Source organism: Blennius ocellaris (genome assembly GCF_963422515.1).
Source record: "Blennius ocellaris genome assembly, chromosome: 13".
Classification (NCBI taxonomy): domain Eukaryota; kingdom Metazoa; phylum Chordata; class Actinopteri; order Blenniiformes; family Blenniidae; genus Blennius; species Blennius ocellaris.
Window position 1 is genome coordinate 25,217,329 of NC_137662.1, and position 27,788 is coordinate 25,245,116.

Sequence of the window (27,788 nt, forward strand, 5' to 3'; positions counted from 1 at the left end):
GCTCCATAGTGTTCAGACTGTGGTTCCATAGTGTTCAGACAGTGGTTCCATAGTGTTCAGACTGTGGTTCCATAGTGTTCAGACTGTGGTTCCATAGTGTTCAGACTGTGGTTCCATAGTGTTCACAGGAAGTGGCTCCATAGAGTTCAGACAGTGGCTCCATAGTGTTCAGACTGTGGTTCCATAGTGTTCAGACAGTGGTTCCATAGTGTTCAGACTGTGGTTCCATAGTGTTCAGACAGTGGTTCCATAGTGTTCAGACTGTGGTTCCATAGTGTTCACAGGAAGTGGCTCCATAGAGTTCAGACAGTGGTTCCATAGTGTTCAGACAGTGGTTCCATAGTGTTCAGACTGTGGTTCCATAGTGTTCAGACAGTGGTTCCATAGTGTTCAGACTGTGGTTCCATAGTGTTCACAGGAAGTGGCTCCATAGAGTTCAGACAGTGGTTCCCTAGTGTTCAGACAGTGGTTCCATAGTGTTCAGACTGTGGCTCCATAGTGTTCACAGGAAGTGGCTCCATAGTGTTCTCAGTAGTTTTCAGAAATGTCAAGTCTTACAGGCTAACTCCATTCCATGACTCAGCAGTTTGTGGTTGCTTTTAGCTGACATCCTCTATTGTCCTCCATTGTCCTCCATTGTCATTGTCCCTCCATTGTCCTCCGTTGTCCTCCATTGTTCACCATTGTCCTCCGTTGTCTTCCATTGTCCTCCATTGTTCACCATTGTCCTCCATTGTTCAACATTGTCCTCCATTGTTCACCATTGTCCTCCATTGTCCTCCATTGTTCACCATTGTCCTCCATTGTCTCTCCTGCAGGACGTCGTTTGACCTGGACATGTCGGTGGGCGGAGTCAGCGACCGGAGCAGCATCTCCAATGTGAGTACGCTTCACTTCGTGTTCCCAGCAGCTCCGTCGGCGGACTTTTATTCTGACAGTGCGTCCTGCACTTCCTGTGGCAGGGCGGCGACGCCTCAGAGGGTCACGTGACCCGCAGCGCCCTGGGACGCATCCCGAGCATCGTGGTCACGTCGGAGTCCAGCCCCTTCCTGCCCGTCGGACGCCGCGGCTCGCGCTCTGCCCGGGCCAAGACGGCCAATAGCAGCGGCGTGGGGGTGGGGCCAAGCTGAAGCCCCGCCCCCACATGAGAGATTGTGACCTTTGACCTGTGAAGGTCACTGTGGTTGATTTCCAAAGCGACGCTGCACTTTTAAAATAAAACGACAAAAATATTGAAATTATTTTCCGACAGTATTAAAAAACTTTTTCTTTCTTTTTAATATTTGTTCAATTGTATTTTTGGGAAATTTAAGTCTCAACGTTTAAATTGCTAAAAACCAAAAATCTTCAAAAAAAATTTAATATTTCTCAAGTTCAATTTTTACTTGACAGATTTGAGATAAACTCTAATAAATCTTGTAGATTATTGATCCAAACATTAGAAACATTTTCAAACTAATCTGCTTTCAAACATTTCAACATAATTGAAACAGGAGATTTTATTGTTAAAAAATTATCACTTATTCTTATTCTAAAATTGAATACAAAATAAAATGTATATATTTTTGATATCTTCAAACACACACACACACACACACACACACACACACACACACACACACACACACACACACACACACACACACACACACACACACAAACTAGTTTCTGTCCTGAAGGTTTTGTGTAAAAGTGTTTCTGTCTGGACTTGTTCTAAAAATCGTCTCGTTGGCTAAGTTATGCTACGTAAAGCTATGCTATGTAAAGCTAAGCTATGCTATGTAAAGCTAAGTTATGCTAACCTATGCTATGCTCAGAAATAGAAAAAGCTATTTTGTTTTCACTGTTTTGTGCTTTGCTCGTTTTTTCTAGTCTGACGTTACGTTTGCTTGTATCTTTTGCTTTCTTGATTAAATCTTTGTAGCCGTAGAAAAGTCTTGTACATGTGACTGTGACGCTGTCCGGGATGAAGCTCGTGTCTCGTTCTGCGATTGTTTCAAAGTTTCTGTAAAGGACAAATTGTTTTGTGCTCGGAGGACACCAAACGTCCTACGAAACAAACCGAAACGTTCACCCAACAATAAGAACAATTCCTAGTTTTAGAAGCATTCAGACATATTGTTCCACTAAAAAGCTGAAGTTTCCCAGCTACTCCTGAAGGCACCAAAATGGCCGCTTTAGGGCCTCAAATACATTCAGTTGTTTGCTCATGTTGATGATTAATTATTGAGTCGCTAACGTTATTAGCATCTGAGAAGCGTTTTGCTGGTGGAACCAAAGTGTTATTTAGCTTGTTTTAGCGAGCTAGCCGTAGTTCGGTTGGTTCACGTCAATTTTTCCAAACATGTTTACGTTGCTTAGCCCCTTTATTTTAATTAGATTGTTTGGAGGAAGGAAGTTCAGCTGCTGAATTGTGTTTAAAAGCTAAAGGTCGGAAAGAAAAAGCCTTTTAGGACATTAAACTGTTTAAGATAGCTCAGTAGCTAATAAGTTTTTGTAACTTTTATTTCACTTTACGCAATATACTTAGCTAATTTTAGTCGATATTTTTTTTTATTTTAGCTCACATGAACTAAAAGCCAAAACCTTCTGCAGCTAATGATGAGCTAACATTAGCATCTTTGTGATGAGAAAAAAAGTTTGAATTCCATTTTAAATGTTGGAAGTTTTTCTGTTTTTTGTTCGCATTTTAAATATAAAACCGTCGTGACAACTAGAAACACAGCTGTTCGAGTCTGTAGTTTTAGAATTTAAAGATGTTTTAAAATGTTTTATTGTGGAGTTCCTCCTGTTTACAGGTCTGTGGTCTTTATTTTTCTAAATAAAATTATTTAAATCATCAGGTTTGTGAGTTTGTTTCAGAATGTTTCAGGCGCCGCAGAGCTGCAAGTACACATTAAAAAAACAAACAAAAATAAATAAATAATAATAATAATTTAAAATAATAATAATAATAAATAAATAAATAAAATATATATATAATGTATGAAAGTCAAGAGCATCTAAATTAATATTTATGTAACAATTTTGTCAGTTTGTGTTTTTGTGTCCACACTTTGAAAATGGTTCTGAGTTAATTCACTTATTCTATTATTATTATTATTATTATTATTATTATTATTATTATTATTATTATTATTATTGCTGTTGTTTTTAAAGACAGATTAAGATTAAATTCTGCGGTTAAAGGTGCTCTGACTCGTTCTGCTTTGAAATGACGCTTTTAATGAATTTGCTCTGAGCGGCTTCTATTGAGGTGACGTATTTCCGGTGCGTGTGACGGCCTCTTCGCTCCCCCCTCGCGCCGGCCCCGGGCTCCGGGTTCCGGTCCGGCGGTGAGCAGAGCCGTGTCCAGGCTCGGGGCTCTACTGGCCGGTCACACGGAGCTTCTTCCCCCGCCGGGCGGCCCCGAGCGCCGGCAGCCGGACACGATACCGGGTTGACAGGTCTGGAACCGGGTCCCGGTCCCGCCCTGTAGTCCCGGTCCCCCGTTAGATCCAGTCCCCCGGTAGTCCCGGCCCCCCCCCCCCCCCCTCCCTGGTCGATCCCGGTTCTTTCCGTGTGTTTCCCCGCGCTCGGTTCCGCACACGGAGCGTCCCGGCCGGCCGGGCGGCGTTTAGCGCCCCGCGAGCGGAGGTGAGCGGGACTTCCGGTCACGTGATCACCACTCATACAATCAAACATGATGAAAGTAACGGATTATAAGTACTCCCAGGACTGGAAGTAATCTTTTGAGGACTTTAATGAGAAGTTCTTCCATCTTTGTCAGTTTTATTCGTATTTGATCACAAATACACTTGAATATCTACAAATTACTTTATTAATCATCACGGGTAGAAATGAGGGTTACAATGTACAGTTACCGCAATTAAGTATTTTTGAGTATTCAAAGCATCTCATTACTTAAATAATGACTATTATAAAAGTACAAATACATCATAATCTACTTAAGTACTTTCAGATACAAATGCTGAGGAACTAACAAATATTTTTAGGTAGTTTGTAGTTTTTGTTCATACAAGTAGAATATACTTTAGAAAGTATAAAGTACTACGGTGACTATGATGTGTAGATTTTATTAAGAATATTGAAGTTTACAGATACTTTAAAGTACTTTCAGACTCACTTTACTGTAATGGAGAAGTACTTTAGTTGTTGCTGCCCTGCTCATGGGCTCTGCAGCAGGAGCCTGGTTCCTCTGGAACTGAACGACTCCTGCAGGAACGTGTGAAATCTTTCTCTCTTCAACGCTGAAACCACTTATCTGCCTGATGCATGCTGGGAATGTCGGAGTGGTCTCTGTTCCGTACAGGTCTAAAGTTAGCTGCTGATACCGCTGGGAGGCAGAGCCTGTCAGTCAATGCTGAGCCTGTCAGTCAATACAGAGGGAGGCAGAGCCTGTCAGTCAGTGCAGAGGGAGGCAGAGCCTGTCAGTCAATACAGAGGGAGGCAGACCCTGTCAGTCAATACTGAGCCTGTCAGTCAATACAGAGGGAGGCAGAGCCTGTCAGTCAGTGCAGAGGGAGGCAGAGCCTGTCAGTCAATACAGAGGGAGGCAGACCCTGTCAGTCAATACTGAGCCTGTCAGTCAATACAGAGGGAGGCAGAGCCTGTCAGTCAATACTGAGCCTGTCAGTCAATACAGAGGGAGGCAGAGCCTGTCAGTCAGTGCAGAGGGAGGTAGACCCTGTCAGTCCATACTGAGCCTGTCAGTCAGTGCAGAGGGAGGCAGAGCCTGTCAGTCAGTGCAGAGGGAGGTAGACCCTGTCAGTCCATACAGAGCCTGTCAGTCAATGCAGAGGGAGGCAGAGCCTGTCAGTCAGTTTTAGTTTTTAGAGCCTGAAAATGGGATTTTTTTAGAAAACGGTTTCCAGAGTGGAGAAATTTTAAAACGCCGCCTCGCCCTTGACGTGTGGACGTAGAAGACGGCTGACGACGATGATGTCATCGCCCCGCCTGCTCAGCGTCGTCTCCATTTTTGGTGTATTCGCGTCACAGCGCCACCTGGAGGCCTCGGTACGACCTCGTGATGAGCTTTGTTCACGGCGCCGTGAGGATGGAGCATTGTTTGAAGAATGAGGAAAAGATGGCTGTGTGGGCGGGGTCAACGGTGGGTTCAGGGACAGGGGCGTGTTCAGGGGGCGTGGTCAGAGGCGGGGACTCGAACCAGCGTCGTTAACAGCCTGACCTTTCCACTATCGTTTCCACTTCACTGCTTTTAACATCGTCCAGATAACGAGACGTTTCCTCAAGTTTCCCCTGATTGTACCCGAGGGAGACCCTGAGGTCTGGAGGGGGGGGGGGGGGGGGCGCATGGGGGGGGCCCGGGGAGGGGGGGGTAGAGGAATCTGTAGGTCTATATTAGCTCCGGTGAATCACGGCGGGCCCGACATACCGGGTGTCCGCTTTCACGCCATATAAGTCGACCCCCCCCTCCTGACCCCCCCCCTCCTCCTGACCCCCCCGCCCCCCCCCCACCCCCCCTCACAATGCCTCACTGCTATCTCTGTCTATTCTTAGGTTGTCACTTCAGCAGGCAGCTCCTCTCTCCTTCTTCACCTCCTTTTCATTTCTCTGCTTCCACTGCTCCCCTCTGCTCCTCTTCCTCCTCTCTCCTCCTCCTCCTCTCTGCTCCTCCTGCTCCTCCTCTCTCCTCCTCTCTCCTCCTGCTCCTCAGAGGAAGGACGATGAGCACCTACAGTGTGTCCCTGCCGGGCCCCGGGCCCTGGGGCTTCAGGCTGCAGGGCGGGAAGGACTTCAACATGCCGCTCACCGTCTCCAGGGTAAGACAACACCTCCTCCTCCTCCTCCTCCTCCCTGCGCCTCCTCAACCCTTCAAACTCGCTCCTCTGCTGCTTCGTGGCCCCGTTTCTGTCTAAAAGTGAAAGAAAAAGGTTTTGATGACTCGGCAGCACAGACTCACGTTCAACAAGCGGAAAAAGGAAAAGAATCTCGACTCGTCTGTTTTAACGTCTCTTCAAACGGCGACGGCGGCAGGAAGTCCCGCCTCCTGCCGCCGTCGCCGTCTGAAGAGCGAGGCGACGCTCCGATGAATGGAAGGGTTGAAAAGGCGTTTGAATCCTGAACACGTGTGAAGTTGTTTTAATTTTTCTGACGTTTCCTCGAGAATCCCCGAAGTTTCTTAAAAATCGAACTTTGAAAGTTTTTGATGATTTTCAATAATAATTAACTTGCAAAGAAATGTCGGGAATATTATTGTAAACATTGAAAATCATCAGCCGTCTCTTTGTACTTCTTTCTTTGCAGTAGTGGAGTCTTTGTAGTTCTTGTCTCTTTGTAGTGTCAATCTCTTTGTAGTTCTTGTCTCTTTGTAGTTCTTGTCTCTTTGTAGTGTCAATATCTTTGTAGTTCTTGTTTCTTTGTAGTGTCAATATCTTTGTAGTTCTTGTCTCTTTGTAGTTTTAATATCTTTGTAGTTCTTGTCCCTTTGTAGTGTCAATCTCTTTGTAGTTCTTGTCTCTTTGTAGTTCTTGTCTCTTTGTAGTTTTAATATCTTTGTAGTTCTTGTCCCTTTGTAGTGTAAATCTCTTTGTAGTTCTTGTCTCTTTGTAGTTTTAATGTCTTTGTAGTTCTTGCAGTTTATTTCCTGTCGTCGTCGTCTCTTTGTAGGTCTTGTGGTCTTGCAGTATTTGCCTCATTGTAGTTTTGTCTCTTAGCATCTTCTGTTATTTTCTCTCTGATTTGCATCATTTCGTTCCAGTTTTTGTCGTTTCTCCTCTGTAGCTTTTTGGTCTCTGTGGTGATTTTGTGTATTTTTGTTGTTTCTCCTCGAGGAGAGTTCGTCTCTTTGCGTCAGTTTTTTTTTTTTTTTTGTCTCCAGTGAAGGTTTAGTGTCGATTTTTTGTTTGTAGCAATTTTTCACAGTGATTCTGTCTTGTGGATCGTCTGGGGGCCCTGAGGGGCCCCCGTCACCTGGGTCCTGGTGGCCCTGAGGGGCCCCCCGTCACCTGGGTCCTGGTGGCCCTGAGGGGCCCCCGTCACCTGGGTCCTGGTGGCCCTGAGGGGCCCCCTTCTCCAAAACGATGTCAGTTTGAGACCAAAGAGGATTTACAGATATTTCTTCATTGGCGATGGGGATGATGATGATGATGATGATGATGATGATGATGAGGATGATTATATGCCGGATTATTTTTGTCTTTTCTCCTGCTGAACATTAACATCCGTCACTCACACTCTGTCTGTCCACCGTGTCTCCTTCACACTCTGTCTGTCCACCTTGTCTCCTTCACACTCTGTCCACCGTGTCTCCTTCACACTCTGTCTGTCCACCTTGTCTCCTTCACACTCTGTCTGTCCACCGTGTCTCCTTCACACTCTGTCTGTCCACCTTGTCTCCTTCACACTCTGTCTGTCCACCGTGTCTCCTTCACACTCTGTCTGTCCACCTTGTCTCCTTCACACTCTGTCTGTCCACCGTGTCTCCTTCACACTCTGTCTGTCCACCGTGTCTCCTTCACACTCTGTCTGTCCACCGTGTCTCCTTCACACTCTGTCTGTCCACCGTGTCTCCTTCACACTCTGTCTGTCCACCTTGTCTCCTTCACACTCTGTCTGTCCACCGTGTCTCCTTCACACTCTGTCTGTCCACCATGTCTCCTTCACACTCTGTCTGTCCACCGTGTCTCCTTCACACTCTGTCTGTCCACCATGTCTCCTTCACACTCTGTCTGTCCACCGTGTCTCCTTCACACTCTGTCTGTCCACCATGTCTCCTTCACACTCTGTCTGTCCACCATGTCTCCTTCACACTCTGTCTGTCCACCGTGTCTCCTTCACACTCTGTCTGTCCACCTTGTCTCCTTCACACTCTGTCTGTCCACCTTGTCTCCTTCACAGGTTTGTAGTCATTTAGGTTTAGGGTTAGTGGGTTGGTGGGTTAATGCTGACTGGTTAATGCTGCTGGTTAATGCTGACTGAATGATATGAATTCAGCAGCCATATAAACACACTGATCACTCAGTTTGACTTGGAGGCGGAGCTTCCACTGGTTTGGAGGCGGGGCTTCCACTGGTTTGGAGGCGGGGCTTCCTCCGTGTGTTTCCTGCTGGATTATTAATTCGTCACCATGGCGACAGGAGTAGTTCTGGTTCTTTGAGGTCCGGTTCCTGCAGGTCAGCCAGGTGAGGTCATTCAGCGCCAGAGAACCAGAGTGGAACCGCGAGGTTCTAAGAGGAACTCCAGCGTCGTACTACAGACCTCTGTTTGTCACTTTCTCTCTTTTCAAAGCTTTTCTGTATTTCTACTTCCTGTTTCCTGTTCTTTCGTCCTTCAGTTGTCCTTTTCTTTGTCTTTGTTTTTGTGGCGTCTTTATGTGTTTTTTGTTTGTTTCTCTTTCTTCTGGTTTCGTGTCTTTGTTTATCGGTTTGGTGGATTTTCTGCTGTTTGTTTTCATTTTTTCTTCTTTTTTTTTTTTGCATTGTTTCTTTAAGCTGATTTTTGAGATTTGATTCTGTGTGGATTGTTTCTTTGTGCTGCTTCACGTTTCACACAAGAGTCAACTGATTCCAGTGTGTGTGTGTGTGTGTGTGTGTGTGTGTGTGTGTGTGTGTGTGTGTGTGTGTGTGCAGACAGCTGAGTTTTACAGTCTGTGTGAAAGTTGAGCTCTCAGAAACTCGACTCCTCTGGCAGGTTCAGCTGAGTCAGCGTGAAGAATGGCTTCACATCCGGGAGCCTCAGTTAACCTGCTCTCTAGTTAACCTGCCCCTCTAGTTAACCTGCCCCTCTAGTTAACCTGCCCCTCTAGTTAACCTGCCCCTCTAGATCACCAGTGGGTAACCAGTGGGTAACCGGTGTTTAACCAGTGGGTAACCGGGGGGTAACCAGTGGGTAACCAGTGGGTAACCAGTGGGTGGGTAACCAGTGGCTAACCAGTGGGTAACCAGTGGGTAACCAGTGGGTAACCAGTGGGTGGGTAACCAGTGGCTAACCAGTGGCTAGCCAGTGGGTAACCGCTGGGTGGGTAACCAGTGGGTAACCAGTGGCTAACCAGTGGGTAACCGGTGGGTGGGTAACCAGTGGCTAACCAGTGGGTAATCAGTGGGTGGCTAACCAGTGGGTAACCAGTGGGTAACCAGTGGGTGGGTAACCAGTGGGTAACCGGTGGCTAACCGGTCCCCGGTGTGGCCCTCAGATCACTCCGGGCAGCAAGGCGGCTCAGGGGAACCTGGTCCAGGGGGACGTGATCTTGGCCATCGACGGCGTCGGGACGGACGGGATGACCCACCTGGAGGCCCAGAACAAGATCAAGATGGCCGCCTACAACCTGTCCCTCGTCATGACCAAGTAAGACCTCCTCCTCATGGTGGTCCATGTAGTCCTGATGGTGGTCCATGTAGTCCTGATGGTGGTCCATGTAGTCCTGATGGTGGTCTCTGTAGTCCTGATGGTGGTCTCTGGATGTTTTCACTGTGTTGCCAGGTCTGTGGGTTGCCAGGTCTGTGGGTTGCCAGCTGTGTCTGTTGTCAATTCTGTGTGTTGCCAGGTCTGTGGGCATCAGCTGTGTGTGTTGCCAGGTGTGTGTGTTGCCAGGTCTGTGGGTTTCCAGCTGTGTGTGTTGCCAGGTGTGTGTGTTGCCAGGTCTGTGTGTTGCCAGGTGTGTGTGTTGCCAGGTCTGTGTGTTGCCAGGTCTGTGGGTTTCCAGCTGTGTGTGTTGCCAGGTCTGTGTGTTGCCAGGTCTGTGGGTTGCCAGGCCTGTGTGTTGCCAGGTCTGGAAGGTAAAAGTCAGGTTTGTCAGATCTCGTGAGTAACTTGCTGGTTCTGGTTCCGCCTGCAGGGCGAAGCGTCCGGTTCCCATGGCGCCGCCCAGAATGGACGCCGCCATCTCACTGATCCCTCACCAGCAGGTAACTCCTCCCATGATGCTTTGCTGCTCAAACCATCCAACGGTGGAAAGTCTCCTCGTTTCTGGACGTCCGTCACCGTTTCTTCTTCTCTTTCTGTCTCGTGTCTTGTCTTTCTTTCTTTCACTCCTGCAGAGTTTTGACGTAAACGTGTTTTTACTTCCACCAGTTCAGAATCACTTCACAACAAGTTCGGTGCACAAAGTGACGTTTATGGCGGTGAACAGGAACGTTAATCAGGAAACACATGAATGAGTTTAAAGTATTTACGTGTAAAAACGTTAAGACGAATACAAACTATAGTAAAATATCATAATGTTTTCAATTTTGAATTTGAAAGATTTAAAAATAGTTTGAAAGTATTAAAATATGTTAAAAAAAAATACTTGAATGTTTTTGTTTAAATCAGTAAAAACAATGAAAACATGTTTGTTGTTTTATAAATGAAGACAAATTAAACTCGAATAAACACAAAACATCACAAAAGACGAATAAGTTGAGCGAAGCCCTAAAAAGAATGGACACGGATTTTCTTCATGATGATAATGACGTTCTGTTCTTCAGTAGCGGCAGTGAGGACAATATTACCCATAATCCTCTGCTCAGTCGGTGCAGGTGAACGGCCGGCCGCCGGCCTGCAGTTCCTCCTCCGGGCCTGCGGGGGCAGACTCTCCCAGCAGGAAGCAGTATAACTGCCCCATCGGCCTGTACTCAGAGGACACTCTGAGGGAGATGGCAGCCCTTCAGGCGGGGTACGTAAGAGACCGGGGGGGGGGGGGGGGGACGTCTGGAACCGGGTCTCAGAGACAAACCGACGGAACGTCTGTCCCAACGGGACGTCTGTCCAAACGGAACGTCCGTCCAAACAGAACGTCCTGGAGCGCTGTGAGGAAGGAAAGGAAATAAAGGAAAGGAAAGAAAGAAAGAAGGAAAGAAAAGAGGAAAGGAAAGGAAAGGAAAGGAAAGGAAAGGAAAGGAAAGACAGGTTCACTCAGGGAAAGGTTTACTACTAGTACTACTACTACTACTATGACCAATATTACTACCAATACCAATACCATGACCAGTACTAACACATCTACTAGGACTGCTAATGCTATGTACTACTGTAACTAGTATTAATACTACTATGACTAGTGCTAATGCTAATATATGAATAGCACTACTACTACTATGACAAGTACTTCTACTACTAATACTACTATGGTGAGTACTAGTACCACCACTATGACTACAAGTACTACTAGTGCTCATACTGCTTACTCGTGCTGGTAGTACTACTATGACTGCTATTAGTACTACTACTAGTAGTAATACCTGTTCCTGTGTAGTTGTCAGTGATCAGTGTCAGAGAGCAGCGCTCAGGACGGGACTGTTGTCATGGTTACCATGGCGACGTGACGGCGCCTCCCACTTTCTGTTTGACGTTTTCAAACCTCAAACTTTCTCAAGTCAAACCGGCGGACGGACGTCTGGGACTTTGTCTCTTAGCAAAGCTGCTCTGCCGACCTTTGACCCTGAAAGAGGAGGAGGAGCCTCAGAACATGGCGTGTCTTAAAAGAACCCAGCGCGGCAGCGGCAGGGAGTGGGGAGTGGGGAGTTGACAGCAGCGGGGGCCACGGGGAGTGGGAGGCGGGGAGTTGATGGCGGGGAGTTGATGGCAGCAGTGGCGGGGAGTTGACGGCGGGGAGTTGACGGCGGGGAGTTGACGGCAGCAGTGGCGGGGAGTTGACGGCGGGGAGTTGACGGCAGCAGTGGCGGGGAGTTGACGGCGGGGAGTTGACGGCAGCAGTGGCGGGGAGTTGACGGCGGGGAGTTGACGGCGGGGAGTTGATGGCGTGGAGTTGACGGCGGGGAGTTGACGGCAGCAGTGGCGGGGAGTTGACGGCGGGGAGTTGACGGCGGGGAGCGGACGGTGGGGAGCGGACGGTGGAGAGTTGACGGCGGGGAGTTGACGGCGGGGAGCGGACGGCGGGGAGTTGACGGCGGGGAGTTGATGGCGGGGAGTTGACGGCAGCAGTGGCGGGGAGTTGACGGCGGGGAGTTGACGGCGGGGAGTTGACCGCAGCAGTGGCGGGGAGTTGACGGCGGGGAGTTGACGGCGGGGAGTTGACGGCGGGGAGCGGACGGCGGGGAGCGGACCGCGGGGAGTTGACGGCGGGGAGTTGACCGCAGCAGTGGCGGGGAGTTGACGGCGGGGAGTTGACGGCGGGGAGCGGACGGCGGGGAGTTGACGGCGGGGAGCGGACGGCGGGGAGCGGACGGCGGGGAGTTGACGGCGGGGAGTTGACGGCAGCAGTGGCGGGGAGTTGACGGCAGCAGTGGCGGGGAGTTGACGGCGGGGAGTTGACGGCAGCAGTGGCGGGGAGTTGACGGCGGGGAGCTGACGGCGGGGAGCGGACGGCGGGGAGCGGACGGCGGGGAGCGGACGGCGGGGAGTTGACGGCGGGGAGTTGACCGCAGCAGTGGCGGGGAGTTGACGGCGGGGAGTTGACGGCGGGGAGCGGACGGCGGGGAGCGGACGGCGGGGAGCGGACGGCGGGGAGTTGACGGCGGGGAGTTGACGGCGGGGAGCGGGCGGCGGGGAGTTGACGGGGGGGAGTTGACGGCGGGGAGTTGACGGCGGGGAGTTGACGGCGGCGGTGGCGGGGAGTGGGCGGCAGGGAGTTGATGACGGCGGTGGCGGGGAGTGCGCGGCGGGGAGTGGGCCGCAGGGAGTTGATGACGGCGGTGGCGGGGAGTGGGCGGCGGGGAGTGGGCGGCGGGGAGTGGGCGGCGGGGAGTTGATGGCGGCGGTGGACCGGGAGTGGCAGCGGGGAGTTGAAAGCGGGGAGTTGACGGTGGCGGTGGCGGGGAGTGGGCGGAGGTGCTGGTGGCGGGGAGTTGATGGCGGGAAGTTGACACGGGGTGGCGGGCAGTGGGCGGCGGCGGCGGTGGCGGCCACCAGGGGATCAGCGGCGAGCGCCGAAAATAAAACGGCAGCTTTAGTTCACATGTTTGTGTGATGATGACGGGAGGCTGAGAGGAGGATCCACGTCCCTCTGGGCTTAGAGCGAGCAGCACTACTAATCCACACACACACACACACACACACACACACACACACACACACACACACACACACACACACACACACACACACACACACACACTGTAAAAGAGGTCTTTACCTTTAGAATTTCCAATAATTGCAGAACAGTGAAGTGATGCTAAAAAAAAAAGTGAACCCCCTGCAGGGGACCACACACTGTTATTGTTAGCACTCAGAATATAAACACACACACACACACACACACACACACACACACACACACACACACACACACACACACACACACACACATGCCGGTGGTGTTTCCTCAGTTCACAGTGTGATTAGGTTACTGTGTCGCTGAAGAGGCTGAGCAGCTGCCCGCTAGTCTGGCTGCTGGTAAAGGTCAGCGGACCCTCCGGACACACACACACACACACACACACACACACACACACACACACACACACACACACACACACACACACACACACACACACACACACACACACACACACACACACACTCAGGCCTCAGGAGACAATGGAGGAGGATTAAGAGCTTTTGCTGATCTGTTGATTCATTTAGTCACAAACTGGACGTGAACGACGGTAAATTGAATTGAGATGAATTGAGTTAATAGAATTGAATTGTGAATTGCAGACGCGTCCATGCGTCTTCAAACAGACGTAATTGAGAACTCGATTTTTCTAGACCCCCCCCCCCCCACTGTGGAGACAAGCAGGAGTCCCCACACACCCGTTCTTGTATTAGTGCTCTATGAGGACCAGTGTTTTCAGGTGCCTCGTGAGGACCGAAGGATTTTCCGGATGTTTCCATGCTCACTGCTCAAACAACACAGAAACACTAAGCAGAGCTGCTCACAACTCAAATAAATCACCGTTACTGAAAGTCACGGTGATTTTTGTGTTTCAGAAACGTTCCATTTTTCTTTAACGAGTCCATTGTAACGTGTTCTTCTGGGTGAAACGTTCAGCAGGTCAAATCCACGTCACTAAATCCGTCGTGGACAAACAGCGAGAACTGTCGAGTACCATAGTAATCAGAGTAGATCTGGTTCGTTTCACTTCGGATGACTGTGTCTGCGTCCCCAAATGAACTCACTCAGGTCTCTTCCAGTCTTGTTCAGTGGACGTCTCCACAGCTCTGAAGGAGGACGTCTGACCTCTGACCTCTGACCTCTGACCTCCCTGAAGCTTGAGGAGCTCCGGTTGAAGGACCGAAGGCAGAACGTCTCTTCTAATGTCTCCTCTCTTTTTTCTGTCCTTGTCTTTCCTCTCTCGAAACAAGGTCTTGTCCCCTGCACCGTCCAAGTTAGTATCCCCTCCTGCTGTGTGTGTGTGTGTGAGTGTGTGTGTGTGTGTGTGTGTGTGTGTGTGTGTGTGTGTGTGTGTGTGTGTGTGTGTGTGTGTGTGTGTGTGTGTGTGTGTGTGTGTGTGTGTGTGTGTGTGTGTGTGAGATGGTGGCATTTTATCCTATATTGGGGGGGTGTTGGGGTGTAGAGTAAAACCTGTGATGTAGGGACGCCCTACAATTCAAGAGCAAGTGTCCCCTGAAGACAGGTGTCCTCTCTTTGGAGAGACGAGTCACGAGGACAAATTGTAGGACCAGATATTGAACGAACCAAACACCAAATATGTTATGATTATTTAATAGTACATGACTGAACCAATACAAGATGTATACCATATTAATACATATATACTATATATAATGATTAAATAAGATTTAAAGTACTTCAGGGACCACAAACTGTCCAGTTTCATCCTGAGTGACCAGACTGGTAACATATTCTTATAATCACCTTTACATTTATTGTACTTTTTCTTCTTGTGTCACAGTGTCTGGAATGAAACTGTTTATATTTTTACAAGATCAAAGAGTTAGTACTGAAAATGATTACGATCTCAACATGAAGTCCATTTTAATGCAACATTGTGGTACAAAACACAATGAAATGTCAAAATAAAACTAGTATAAATCCTCTACGAGCTCCTTGGTGGGACCAGATGGAGCCTCTTGATGGTTTCTGGTCTCTGCTGCTAAAGGAGAGTCAGACTGTCCAGTACCAGAGTACGTGACGTCAAAATCGTCCTCCACCCTGTGAGATAAGCTCCGCCCCTCTGCGGCCGACTGCTCCGGTTCCAGAGCTACTGGGTTCTAGAGGAGAACCTCCGTCTCCCGTCTGAACAATCACAACTTTAAAGACAAAGAACCAGAGGCTCAGAACCCCTGAAGGGAAACGTAAAGTACTGGAGGAACGATGGAGAGCAGAAGTAGAGGTCGTTTCTGGATCGTTATGGATCATTAAGGATCGTTATGTATCGTTATGTTGCGTAATGGATCGTTATGTTACGTTATGTATCGTTACGGATCGTTATGGATCATTATGGATCGTTAAGGATCATTATGTTACGTTATGGATCGTTAAGGATCGTTATGGATCATTATGGATCGTTATGGATCGTTATGGATCGTTATGGATCATTAAGGATCGTTATGGATCGTTAAGGATCGTTATGGATCGTTATGGATCGTTATGGATCATTAAGGATCGTTGTGGATCATTATGGATCGTTAAGGATCGTTATGGATCGTTATGGATCATTATGGATCGTTAAGGATCGTTATGGATCATTAAGGATCGTTATGGGTCATTATGGATCGTTAAGGATCGTTATGGATCATTAAGGATCGTTATGGGTCATTATGGATCGTTAAGGATCGTTATGGATCATTATGGATCGTTAAGGATCATTAAGGATCATTATGTTATGGATCGTTATGGATCGTTAAGGTCGTTAAGGATCATTATGTTGCGTTTTGGATCGTTCAGGATGGTTATGTTATGATCGTTTTCATGCGTCATCTTTTGGGGTCTGTTCACAGGACGTTGTGGGACATGTTGGAACTACGTTAAGCTATATTGGATATATGTTGTCGGCGTGTTCAGACTCTTTGTGTCGAGTTGAGAATTTGTTGAGGGTGTGTGTGTGTGTGTGTGTGTGTGTGTGTGTGTGTGTGTGTGTGTGTGTGTGTGTGTGTGTGTGTGTGCAGAGTATTTCTGAAGTTGCAGTGATTGTTGGGCCTGATGGAGAAGTCTCGCCTCCGTCCTCGCCGGGTTCTCTGATAACGTTGTGTCGGCGGTTCTGCATGTTCCCTGAAACACTTTCATGTGTCCTTTGACATGAAAACCACAATAAAAGTGACGAGTGTGCAGACTTCCATGCCACTAACGTGTGTCTCCTGGCCTCTTGCGTGTCGCTGCTGATAGTTTGTCTCTGCTGAGTTGCTGCAGTGACGTTTCCTGGCGCATGTGGAGCATGAGCTTTAACTGCTGCTGCGTTTGAGCAGAACGTAGAACCGAATGCAATAGAGAGAACGAAACATGGGCCGCCTGAGGAAACGACGCTTCCTGCAGGACGTTGAAAACATCAAAGCAGCAGCATAGAAGCCGCTTCACCTTGTAGTGGCATTTGTATTTTATTTTTTAATTCACTAATTTTTCACATTTTTATCAACAAAGATTTGAGCTTGAGCTTTTTTTTGTTTTTTTGTTTTTTACTGGCATTGAAGTTCCGTCATCAGCAGGAAGTAGAGCAGGACCCAGAACGACCCCTGTGGAACGCCACCTCCAACGTTGTGTTGTCGTTTATGGAGTTTGTTTTGTGTGTGTTTTTGGCTGTTGTGTTATTTTGTTGTTGTCTATATCTGTACAATCCTTTTTGTTTTTTTCGTATTTCAGTTGTTTAATTGTCCCTTTGGGAGTTTTTATGTTGTTTTGTAGGATTTTTTTGTGCTTTGAAGTCTGTGTTGTGTGCTTTTCTTCTTTGTGTGGTTTTCTGTAGGCGTTGTCTTTTAAGTTCTTACGTTTATATTTTGTTTTGTCCTTTTTTGTCGTTGTGTGTTTGTTTGCATCATTTTGTTGTTGTGTGTTTAGTTTTTATTGTCTGTTTTAGTGTTTTGTGCCATTTTCGTCTTGTTTTACTTTACATTTTCCTTCCACTTGTTTGGAGTTTCCTCCGTGTGTTTCCTGTTGGAATATTAATTGATCACCGTGGCAACAGGAGGAGTTCTGCGTTCCATGATGGGCGGGGCATTTTCCAAGCGATCTGATTGGTCAGGAGGCGGAGCTTTGAACGTATCCTGCTCCGGAGCAGGTTAGACATTCAGAGTTGGTTACCATGGTGATTTGTCCTGGTGACAAGTGGACTGGCGTCGTAGTAAACCAGAGTTTAATCCGTGAAGGGAAACTCCAGCGTCGTACTACAGACCTCTGCAGGCTGAAGTGATGTGATGATGCTGGAAGATCTGGGACTCGGTCTGGGTGGTAGATTTCCTCTTCTGTCGGTTTGCTGTGAGCATGAGCCTCCTTCTGTCTAACACAAACCCCCACCTCCTCCTCCTAACGTCCCCCTCACCTCCTCCTCCTCCTCCTCCTCCTCCCACCTGCAGCGCCGGCTTTAACCCCGGCGTGCTGAAGGACACCCACCAGCCCATCGAGTTGAAGGGTCCGGGAGGAAAGGCCACCATCATCCACGCCCAGTACAACACGCCCATCAGCATGTACTCCCAGGACGCCATCATGGACGCCATCGCTGGCCAGACGCAGGGCAAAGGGCACGACGGCAGGTGAAAGCACCTCCTCCTCCTCCTCCTCCTCCTCCTCCTTGTGCATGACACCTAATCCCCCTCCGACACACCCTTCTCCTCATCATGACTCCTCCCTGAGACCACCGTCTGAACACTGCTCATCCTCCTCCTGCTGCTCCTCCTGCTCCTCCTCCTGCTGCTCCTCCTCCTCCTCCTCTTCCCCCTGCTGTTGCTCCTCCTCCTCCTCCTGCTGCTCCTCCTCCTCCTCCTCTTCCCCCTGCTGTTGCTCCTCCTCCTGCTCCTCCTGCTCCTGCTGCTCCTCCATTAATCTTTGCCTCACTTATTGTTCCTCCTACAACTCTTTTATTTTTCTCCTCTTCCTCCTCACTCCTCCGACTACAGTCATACACACAACGCACACACACACACACACACACACACACACACACACACACACACACACACACACACACACACACACACACACACACACACACACACACACTGACTGGTCTACTTTGTGCTGGTAATAATAATCCTGAGCTGGAGACGTTGTTGTTGTTGTTGTTGTTGTTGTTATATTCACAGTTGTGGTTCTTGCAGCAGTTTGCGTTCTAGTCAGAGGCTTTTGTTCTTTTTCCAAGAAGCTTGTTGACTGTGTGACGTTAACGTCCACATTGTTTCGTCATACTCCTCCTCCTCCTCCTCCTTCTCCTCCTCCTCCTCCTCCTCTTCCTCATCGTTGCTCCCCCTTGTGATAAGAAATACTGTGTGTGCGCAACTTTTCCTACCTGATTATGAAATCACTCACATTGAAACAAACTCTACAAAGCAGAAACTTAGAAACACTAATTACAGTCCAGAGGGTCAGTGTTCCTCCTCCTGTTCTTCTTCCTGCACCTCCTGCTCCGCCTCCTCTTCCTCCTCCTGCTCCTCCTCCAACTGAACAGAGTAAATCAAGCATTGAGGGGAACAGTTGTGAGTAGCGGGGGCCCGAGGCCTCTTCATGTGTCCAACCAATAGGAAGCAAACGACACTCTGGATGTTCTGAGGCGTCTCCTCCTCCTCCTCCTTCTCCTCCTCCTCCTCCTCCTCCTCCTCCTCCTCCTCGCTCACACTCTCCTCAAGCTTTTTAAATCTTGTTCAAATGTGTCTGAGCTTTCAGTTTGAGGTATATAAACTGTGAAACTGAGTGAACGGAGCGGATGGTGCCCCGTGTGAGGCGGCAGAGCTGCTGGCGGATGTGGCGCCCCCTGTGGGGGTGGTGCTGACCTGCAAGGGGTGGTGGCGGATGTGGCGCCCCCTGTGGGGGCGGTGCTGACCTGCAAGGGGTGGTGGTGGATGTGGCGCCCCCTGTCTGTGGTTGCAGTACCGTCCCGGTTAAGGAGCGGCTGGTGGACAGCTCCTCGCCCGTCTATCAGGCCGTGCAAAATGCCGAAAATAACCCGGATCCGTGCGAGTGGAACCGCCGCAGCACCCAGTCCAAGACCTTCAGGGTTCTGGCCCACGTGACCGAAACCGATCCCGGTGAGTCTGAACCGACCCGATGAGCTCTGGGTCCGCATGGTGCAGAGAGACAAGAACCACAAAGAGATGTAACAGAGCTTGTTTTTCTGATGAGTGGCTCACTGGCGCCTCCTCTGTGTGCTCTCTGTTACAGCGCCAGAAGAGGAGGAGGAGGTGGGGGAGGAGGGGGAGGAGGAGGAGGAGGAGGAGGAGGAGTTAAGGAGGATGAAGAGGAGCAGGTAGGCTGCAGAGTTCCTTCACTCAGCTGCTGACCCCCGGCTCTTCACCTGTGGTGGCCTCACCCCTTCACTCCCCGGTGGCCTCACCCCTTCACTCCCCCGGTGGCCTTACCCCTTCACTCCCAGGCGGCCTCACCCCTTCACTCCCAGGTGGCCTCACCCCTTCACTCCCCGGCGGCCTCACCCCTTCACTCCCAGGCGGCCTCACCCCTTCACTCCCCGGCGGCCTCACCCCTTCACTCCCCAGCGGCCTCACCCCTTCACTCCCTAGTGGCCTCACCCCTTCACTCCCCGGTGGCCTCACCCCTTCACTCCCAGGCGGCCTCACCCCTTCACTCCCCGGTGGCCTCACCCCTTCACTCCCCGGCAGCCTCACCCCTTCACTCCCCGGCGGCCTCACCCCTTCACTCCCCGGCGGCCTCACCCCTTCACTCCCCGGCGGCCTCACCCCTTCACTCCCCGGCGGCCTCACCCCTTCACTCGCTTGTTTTTGTTTCTTTGAGGTTGTTTTGTGTTTCTTTGAGGTTGTTTGGTGTTTCTTTGAGGTGCTTTTGTGTTTCTTTGAGGTTGTTTTGTGTTTCTTTGAGGTATTTTTGTGTTTCTTTGAGGTATTTTTGTGGTTGCTTTGTGTCTATTTGACTTCATGTGTCAGCGAACCTGACTCAGGTGTAGTGATCAGTTGTCACCAGCAGGGGGCAGTCTACCTGGAAAATCAATATGCTGCCACTTGTAGCTTCTTTTAATTGGGGGCATTATGAGGAGGAGGCCTGGTTGAAAGGATGAAAGAAGGCGGAGCTTCAGCCGGGGAGGATTCCTCTTCCTGGTTGGAGAAATCTCTTTGTGTCGTGAAGATTTCATCTCTTTTGGAGGAAAATGGAGACGAGCAGCTCTCCTGCATCTCATCTCCACCTCCTCAGAGAGGAGACGACTGGATGCCGAGCGTCCCTCCTCCTCCTGCTCCTCCTCCTGCTCCTGCTCCTGCTCCTCCTCCTCCTCCTCCTCCTCCTCCTCCTCCTCCTGCTCCTCCGGCCTTTGATGGATGGAGCTTTCTATTCTCTGTGCACTTATTTAATCATCCCTTCATTATGCTCCATCGATCCCGGCTGCTCCCAACCCCCTCCTCCACCCAGTGTTTGGACTGAAATACAACCTCCCCCTCCTCCTCCTCCTCCTCCTCCACCCCCCCCCCTCCTCCTCCTCGGTATATCTGCAGCTCTCCTCTCTCCATCCTCAGACTTCGTCCTCCAGCCGATGACTCATCAGGAATCAATTGGATCAGAGGTTGAGCTTTTATCTGCCAATAAAGCAAAGCTTCTCTTCTTGGTCCCTCGGCTATAAGTCACAGTGGAGGAGGAGGAGGAGGAGGAGGAGGAGGTGCAGGAGGAGGAGGCTATGAAAAATCCCCTTCAGCTGAAAATCTCCAGCAGAAAAGAAGAAACAGGAATGAAAGAGTTGCTTCCTGTTTGAAGTCCTTTACTCACGTCCTGTCTTCAAGTGTCTTCACATGAATTTCACAATAACACAAAACCACGTCAGAATTAAAAATAAACGTTCTTTTCATTTTACTGAGGAACAAAGTGGGACGTGGTCCCTGTGGAACGCCGTCTGATGGCGCTATTATGAAGAGAGATTTATTACATTTTCTATTAAATAGAGGCATAAACCTGCTCGCTGGTCGTCTGCGTTTCTCACCTGCAGCGTTTCGCAGCGCAGAAGAACTAGAAATGTGTTCCTGTGTTCGCCTCGCTCTTCTTCTCTCACTAACCTCCCTCTGCTGTAGCGCTACTGAGCATGCTCCAGCCTCTGCTGACTCCGCCCCCGCCGCTGCTCCACCTGCTATTGCTGCTGCGCCACTTCAGGACCCCGCCTTCTTTGACCCCGCCCCTCACAGGTAATCCTGCCCTCTCTGACCCCGCCCCTCACAGGTAATCCTGCCCTCTCTGACCCCGCCCCTCACAGGTAATCCTGCCCTCTCTGACCCCGCCCCTCACAGGTAATCCTGCCCTCTCTGACCCCGCCCCTCACAGCCACTCTCGCCCCTTTTGACCCCTCCCATTGCAGGAAGCCCCGCCCCTCTCATTGCACATGACACATACCCCCTGACCCCACCCCTCACATAGGTAGCCCCACCCCCCTCTGGCCCCGCCCCTCAGGTGACAGATCCTTTGTTATTGGTAAGCTTGTTTGGCCTCATTACCCTCCTGTTAATTACTTACTTAGTTACTCAGTAATGAGTTCAATCTGAGGTGAGGACGGCGTGCAGGTTGCCATGGCAACCTCCTGTTTGAAGCGTCTCCGGGTCCTCGTCAGCTTCTGCTGTAACTGTAACTATAACTGCATGAGGTGCCGAAGCTCTAACAAGATGGAACCGACCTTCCTCAAATGAACTTTTCATTTCTGTTCTCTCATTTCATTTCGTGATACTTGAGTATTCAACCTGCGGTACTTTTTGGTTTGGTAATCTGTTACTCATTACTGTGATTCATTCAGCTTCTTTTGGTCTTTAAGGTGCGACAGGAGAGGAAATATTACCATTATATGATTCATCTCTTGCTTCAGTAGGAAGATCTTCACAGAAAGTTTGATCGAAAACAGGATGAGAAATACTGAATATGTTTAATTACTGATTGATCATTAATGATAACGATAATTAAATCATGAAAAATAACAGTAAACAGAACTATTTAAAAAAAATCAAACATTAAATGTCGTCTTTTCCTCTGCAGCCATTTTGGCAATCCTCCCATGATGCATCAGGGTCCTCAAGCCCCGCCCCCTCAGCAGTACCAGCCAATGCCTCAGCAGTACCAGCAGCCGCCCACGATGCGGGCCCCGCCCCCTCAGCAGTACCAGCAGCCGCCCACGATGCAGGCCCCGCCCCCTCAGCAGTACCAGCAGCCGCCCATGATGCAGGCCCCGCCCCCTCAGCAGTACCAGCAGCCACCCACGATGCAGGCCCCGCCCCCTCAGCAGTACCAGCCAATGCCTCAGCAGTACCAGCAGGCCCCGCCCACGCAGCAGAGCTCCATCCAGATACCGGTTGGCTCCGCCCCCCAGAAGGTGGTGACCACAGCCTGTATTTACCCGGCCCAGCCAGGTGAGGCACTGCTACGCCTTTTTTTCTGCTTCTGCTTTTCTGATTTCCTCCAACTTTTTTTTGTTTTTACTTTTTCTGACATTCTGTATGATTGCTTTGTGCCATGCCGAATTTGTATTTTTTTTTAACAAATCAATGTTGTTAACTCGTGACTATCATAGCCTAGTGTAGCCTAGCATAGCATATCATAGCATATTGTAGCCTATTGTAGCATATCATAGCATATTGCAACATATCATAGCATATCGTAGCCTAGCGTAACATATCATAGCATATCGTAGCATATTGTAGCCTAGTGTAACATATCATAGCATATCATAGCCTATCATAGCATACCGTAGCCTAGCATAGCATATCATAGCCTATTGTAGACTAGCGTAACATATCATAGCATATCGTAGCCTATCATAGCATATCGTAGCATATCATAGCATATCGTAGCCTATCGTAACATATCATAGCATATCGTAGCATATTGTAGCATATCGTATCTTATCGTAGCATTGGTACGATATGGTGGCGTGTCTTAGCACGCAGTGACAGATCATGTTACATATTCCAGATTACTTTATATTTTCTTTGAAATTCATTCAATCATATTATTTTTGTTCTCTTCATGAAAACAAAAAACAATAATTTCACAGCAGTCCACCTTAACGAAACGCCTCCACGATTGGAAGGGAACAGCCAGAGGAAAACATTCCTTGTATTTAGACGCCCCTGACTCGAGAGTAATGAAAATGGATAAATAGATGTATTTTTCCAGAAGCCTCCACCTTCCACACACCGAGTCGAGAACAGGAAATGAACGAAGTAACATTACGTAACATGTCACACTGTTTCACGATATAATGGCTCATATTTCACATTGTAATGTCATTTATTGTAACATATTGTCACGTATTGAGCTCTACGTTTATTTATTGTTATAATGTTGTTTTTGTAACCGTAGCCCCCGCTCCAGCCCCACCGCAGCCCCACCCCCCAGCCGCCGGCCCCGCCCCTCCCCCGGCCGGTCCGGCCTCGGCCAACAGGCCGCCCTGGATCACCGACACCAACTTCGCGGGCAAGTTCGACCCGGGCAAGACCACCACCACCACCACCAAGGTGCAGCCGCTGCCGCAGGCCGCCCCTCCCCCGCCGGCCTACCTCCCCAACCCCTCCCCCGCCGGCCCCCCGGCCCCCAGCGCCGGCCCCATCAGCCCAAGCCCCGCCCCCTTCATGCCCGTGGCCCGGGGCGTGGCCCAGAGGGCGGAGAGGTTCGCCGCCAGCAGCCGCACGCCGCTCTGCGGCGCCTGCAACAGCGTCATCAGGTAGGAGGTGTCTGTCCCCGGCCCCGTCCCCGTCCCCGTCCCCCGACTCTGCAGGCGGGGACTGACGGCGAGTCCCTCTGTGCAGGGGCCCCTTCCTGGTGGCCCTCGGCCGGTCCTGGCACCCCGAGGAGTTCAACTGCCACTACTGCCACATGTCGCTGGCCGACGTCAGCTTCGTGGAGGAGCAGAACAGCGTCTACTGCGAGAACTGCTACGAGGAGTTCTTCGCCCCCACCTGCGCTCGCTGCAACACCAAGATCATGGGGGTCAGAGGCCTGCACACACACCTGCACACACACCTGCACACACACCTGCACACACCTGGACACACCTGCACACACACCTGGATACACACCTGAACACACACCTGCACACACACCTGCACACACACCTGAATACACCTGCACACACCTGGACACACCTGCACACACCTGCACACACCTGGACACACCTGCACACACACCTGGACACACACCTGGACACACCTGCACACACACCTGGACACACACCTGCACACACCTGGACACACCTGCACACACACCTGGACACACACCTGCACACACCTGGACACACCTGCACACACACCTGGACACACACCTGCACACACCTGGACACACCTGCACACACACCTGGATACACACCTGAACACACACCTGCACACACACCTGAACACACCTGCACACACCTGGACACACCTGCACACACACCTGGACACACACCTGCACACACCTGGACACACCTGCACACACACCTGGACACACACCTGCACACACCTGGACACACCTGCACACACACCTGGACACACACCTGCACACACCTGGACACACCTGCACACACACCTGGACACACACCTGCACACACACCTGGACACACACCTGCACACACACCTGGACACACCTGCACACACACCTGCACACACACCTGGACACAAACCTGCACACACACCTGGACACACCTGCACACACACCTGGACACACACCTGCACACACACCTGCACACACACCTGCACACACACCTGCACACACACCTGCACACACACCTGGACACACACCTGGACACACACCTGCACACACACCTGCACACACACCTGCACACACACCTGCACACACACCTGGATACACACTTGCACACACACCTGGACACACACCTGGACACAAAAAACTGCACACACACCTGCACACGCTTGTATACACATTTATCCACACACCTGTACACACACCTGTACACACACCTGTACACACACCTGTACACACACACACCTGTCTGCTAGCTGTAGGCGCGAGGCGAAGCGTGCGACCGTACAGAGCGTGTGCTGTGCGTTGCAGGAAGTGATGCACGCCCTGCGGCAGACGTGGCACACCACCTGCTTCGTGTGCGCCGCCTGTGGAAAACCCTTCGGCAACAGCCTCTTCCACATGGAGGACGGCGAGCCGTACTGCGAGAAAGGTGAGGACACGTCCGGCGCCACGCCCCCCCCCCCCCCCCCCCCCCCTACCGCGCCCGGGACACACACACCTCTGACTGTGTGTGTGTGTGTGTGTGTCAGACTACATCGCCTTGTTCAGCACCAAGTGTCACGGCTGTGACTTCCCGGTGGAGGCGGGGGACAAGTTCATCGAGGCTCTGGGCCACACCTGGCATGACACCTGCTTCGTCTGCGCCGTGAGACAAGTCTCCTCAGCTGTTGTTGTTGTTGTTGTTGTTGTTGTCGGCCACTAGAGGGCGGTGTGTCTCCACTGTGTCTGCAGGTCTGCCACGTCAACCTGGAGGGACAACCGTTCTACTCCAAGAAGGACAAGCCTCTGTGCAAGAAGCACGCCCACGCCATCAACGTGTAGCCCCGCCCACTCCTCGCCCGGGAGCTCCGCCCACACACACACACACACACACACACACACACATCGGAATGCTGCCAATTGTTTCCCGCCTTCACGCGTAGCCACGCCCACAATCGTCTGTAGCCCCGCCCACACTGCCGTCAAAATTACAGCACCACACCTTCAATATTCGTCCTCGCCTACGCCCGAGTGTCGCTCCGCCCATCAGCCAAACGATAGCTCCGCCCACCGTGTCCATGTGTAGCCCCGCCCACCCTTCACTGTGTGGCCACGCCCACTCACCACTGTGTGGCCACGCCCACTCCCGTCAACGTGTAGCCCCTCCCATAATGGAGTCCTCGCGCTGGCCGTTAGCACCGTCGCGCTGCCTGCTCGCCCTCTGGTGGCCCCGTGTGGTTTTACACGTCTTTCTCATTTGATCACGACTTTTTCTCGTCTTTTCTACCAGAACGTTTCGTCCTCAAGACTTTTTGTTTCAAGCCTTTGATTAGAATCAGTTTGTAAAGAAAGAAAAACACCAAACTAATGAGATTTGTTCTGTTTGGATGAAGAACATCAATTAAAATAGATAGAAATCCTCCACTAATACTGATTTTGTTTCTGTTTTATTGAAAACCTTTATTCAATCTTTATCTAATTTAGTTTGATTGAACATTTTCAAGCGGGAATTTGCAGACTGATTGTAAGGAAACGCTGTGGTTTGACTTGTTTGTTTGTTTGTGTTGTTATTGTTTGTTGCCCGACGTGCCTCGGCTCTCTCACTTTGACCTTTAGTTACAATCGTCGCGTTTAAAATCCACGTTTGTCTTCGCTTCGGTTTCCTTTCTTCCTTTGTTTTTAACTCAAATCTTCACATTTTGTTTTTCCTTTCTTTCACAATTTGAGTGATTTAAAAAAAAAAAGATGTTCTTGAACTTTAAACTATAAAATAACGGAATGAAAACTGTCTTTCTGCTTTGTTGTTGTTGTTGTTGTGGTGCTTGGTGCCCCCTGGAGGCCGTCAGAGGAACTGACAGCGTTTCTTATCCTGATGAAATCCACTTTGATGTCGCGACGAGAACCACGGGATAGAAACTGCTTTCGTTGTTCTGGTGCCTCTGCTGGCCAAGAGAGGAACTGCACATTGTCCATTTAACCACTTTTTGACTTTTCCTTGGGGGTTTTTTTTCCCCCAAACTCGATCTCGTCTGATTTGTTTAATTTAGAAAAGGCTTGTCTTCAGCGGACTCTGGTGGCCTCTATGGGAACTGCACTCAAAATGCTAATGCTATGTTATTAGAAATGAGTTTTATGTGAACTTTTCTTCTGAAAACTTTCGTTTCCCTAATCTATACTTGGGTTTAGATTGTTTTGGGGTCTTTTCTCTGTCCATTTAACTTCACCTCCGTCTCCTGGAGGCCATTGATTTGTTTTGTTTTATTTAAAATGTTCCGTTAAAAGAACTACAGTCATAAAAACACCCAGCAATCGCCTGGCCTGGGAGAAAGTTTCTAAGAGCTGGAAAATGTGTGGATAAAAAAACAATTTGTCATTTTTAGGAGACGTTTGAGGAAGAACTTTTATAGTTTTTCTTGTTTTGCACCCTCTGATGGCCACTAGTGGAACTGCACACAGAAAGATCACAATTTGTTAAAGCACATTTTGTTTTTTTGAATTTTAGAAACATGAACGTGTATTTGTGAGAAGAAATTTGTTTGTTGTTTGTTTGTTGTTTGGTCTCCATGCTAGAGGGGTGTTTGAGCTCCCCCGGTGGCCATCAGAAGAACTGCCGAACATTAATTTTTCACCGTAAACTTTCGAGAAAACATTTCTGAGAGCAACCTTGAACTTTCACTCGTCGACTTTTGGAGTTTTCTGTGCACAATCTGACCGTTTTGACTGGTTTTGTAGAGTGAATGAAGCGCGTGTTAGCATTCGTGTTAGCGTGTCGGCGTTCGGAAACCGATTCAACGTGTGAACGGGACTTTTTAAATTCCCCCACATGTGTTTGAGCTGAAATCTATGAGGTTTGTTTGTGAAGAGGATTTTTGTGTTGCAGGTTGAATAAAGAAGCACCGGCAAAGAAATAATAGCTTGATTGTCTTTTTGTTTTCACGACTCAAATTTTAAAACATAAAGAAACAAAAAGTGAAACCTGAAGAAATTATCTGAGATTTAAATAAAACATATAAACAAAAATTTATTCTTGTTTTAATTATATCTTATTATATCTTACAATTCAACACATAGAAGGATATTTGATTAAATATTTTAGCTTTCTTGTATAAAAGTTGTGGAAGAAAATGGA

General features: G+C 49.5%; 2 protein-coding genes across 3 annotated transcripts in view; both read left to right on the forward strand.

Moving 5' to 3' along the window:
• Window positions 1–1,130, forward strand: part of LOC308138663 (melanopsin-A-like) — a gene marked incomplete at its 3' end in the record, with an annotated part of 4,278 nt that extends 3,148 nt beyond the window's left edge. The window contains exons 6-7 of the mRNA XM_080507877.1: window positions 819–879; window positions 963–1,130. Of these exons, the coding sequence (XP_080364003.1) occupies window positions 819–879; window positions 963–1,130 (229 nt within the window). The remainder of the gene's footprint in view (window positions 1–818; window positions 880–962) is intronic.
• A 4,398-nt stretch (window positions 1,131–5,528) lies between these two features.
• LOC308138508 (LIM domain-binding protein 3-like) lies at window positions 5,529–27,570 on the forward strand. Of its 2 annotated transcripts, XM_080507644.1 has the most exons (12): window positions 5,529–5,783; window positions 9,155–9,306; window positions 9,797–9,866; window positions 14,206–14,228; window positions 17,371–17,547; window positions 21,034–21,144; window positions 21,980–22,350; window positions 23,303–23,663; window positions 23,749–23,929; window positions 24,989–25,109; window positions 25,210–25,325; window positions 25,412–27,570. In XM_080507644.1, exons 1-12 carry the CDS (start codon window positions 5,688–5,690, stop codon window positions 25,499–25,501), a joined length of 1,869 nt encoding a protein of 622 aa, XP_080363770.1. In that variant the 5' UTR covers window positions 5,529–5,687; the 3' UTR covers window positions 25,502–27,570. The 2 variants fall into 2 exon arrangements, with proteins under 2 accessions (XP_080363770.1, XP_080363771.1); XM_080507645.1 differs by lacking the exon at window positions 21,034–21,144.
• The last annotated feature ends 218 nt before the right edge of the window (window positions 27,571–27,788 follow it).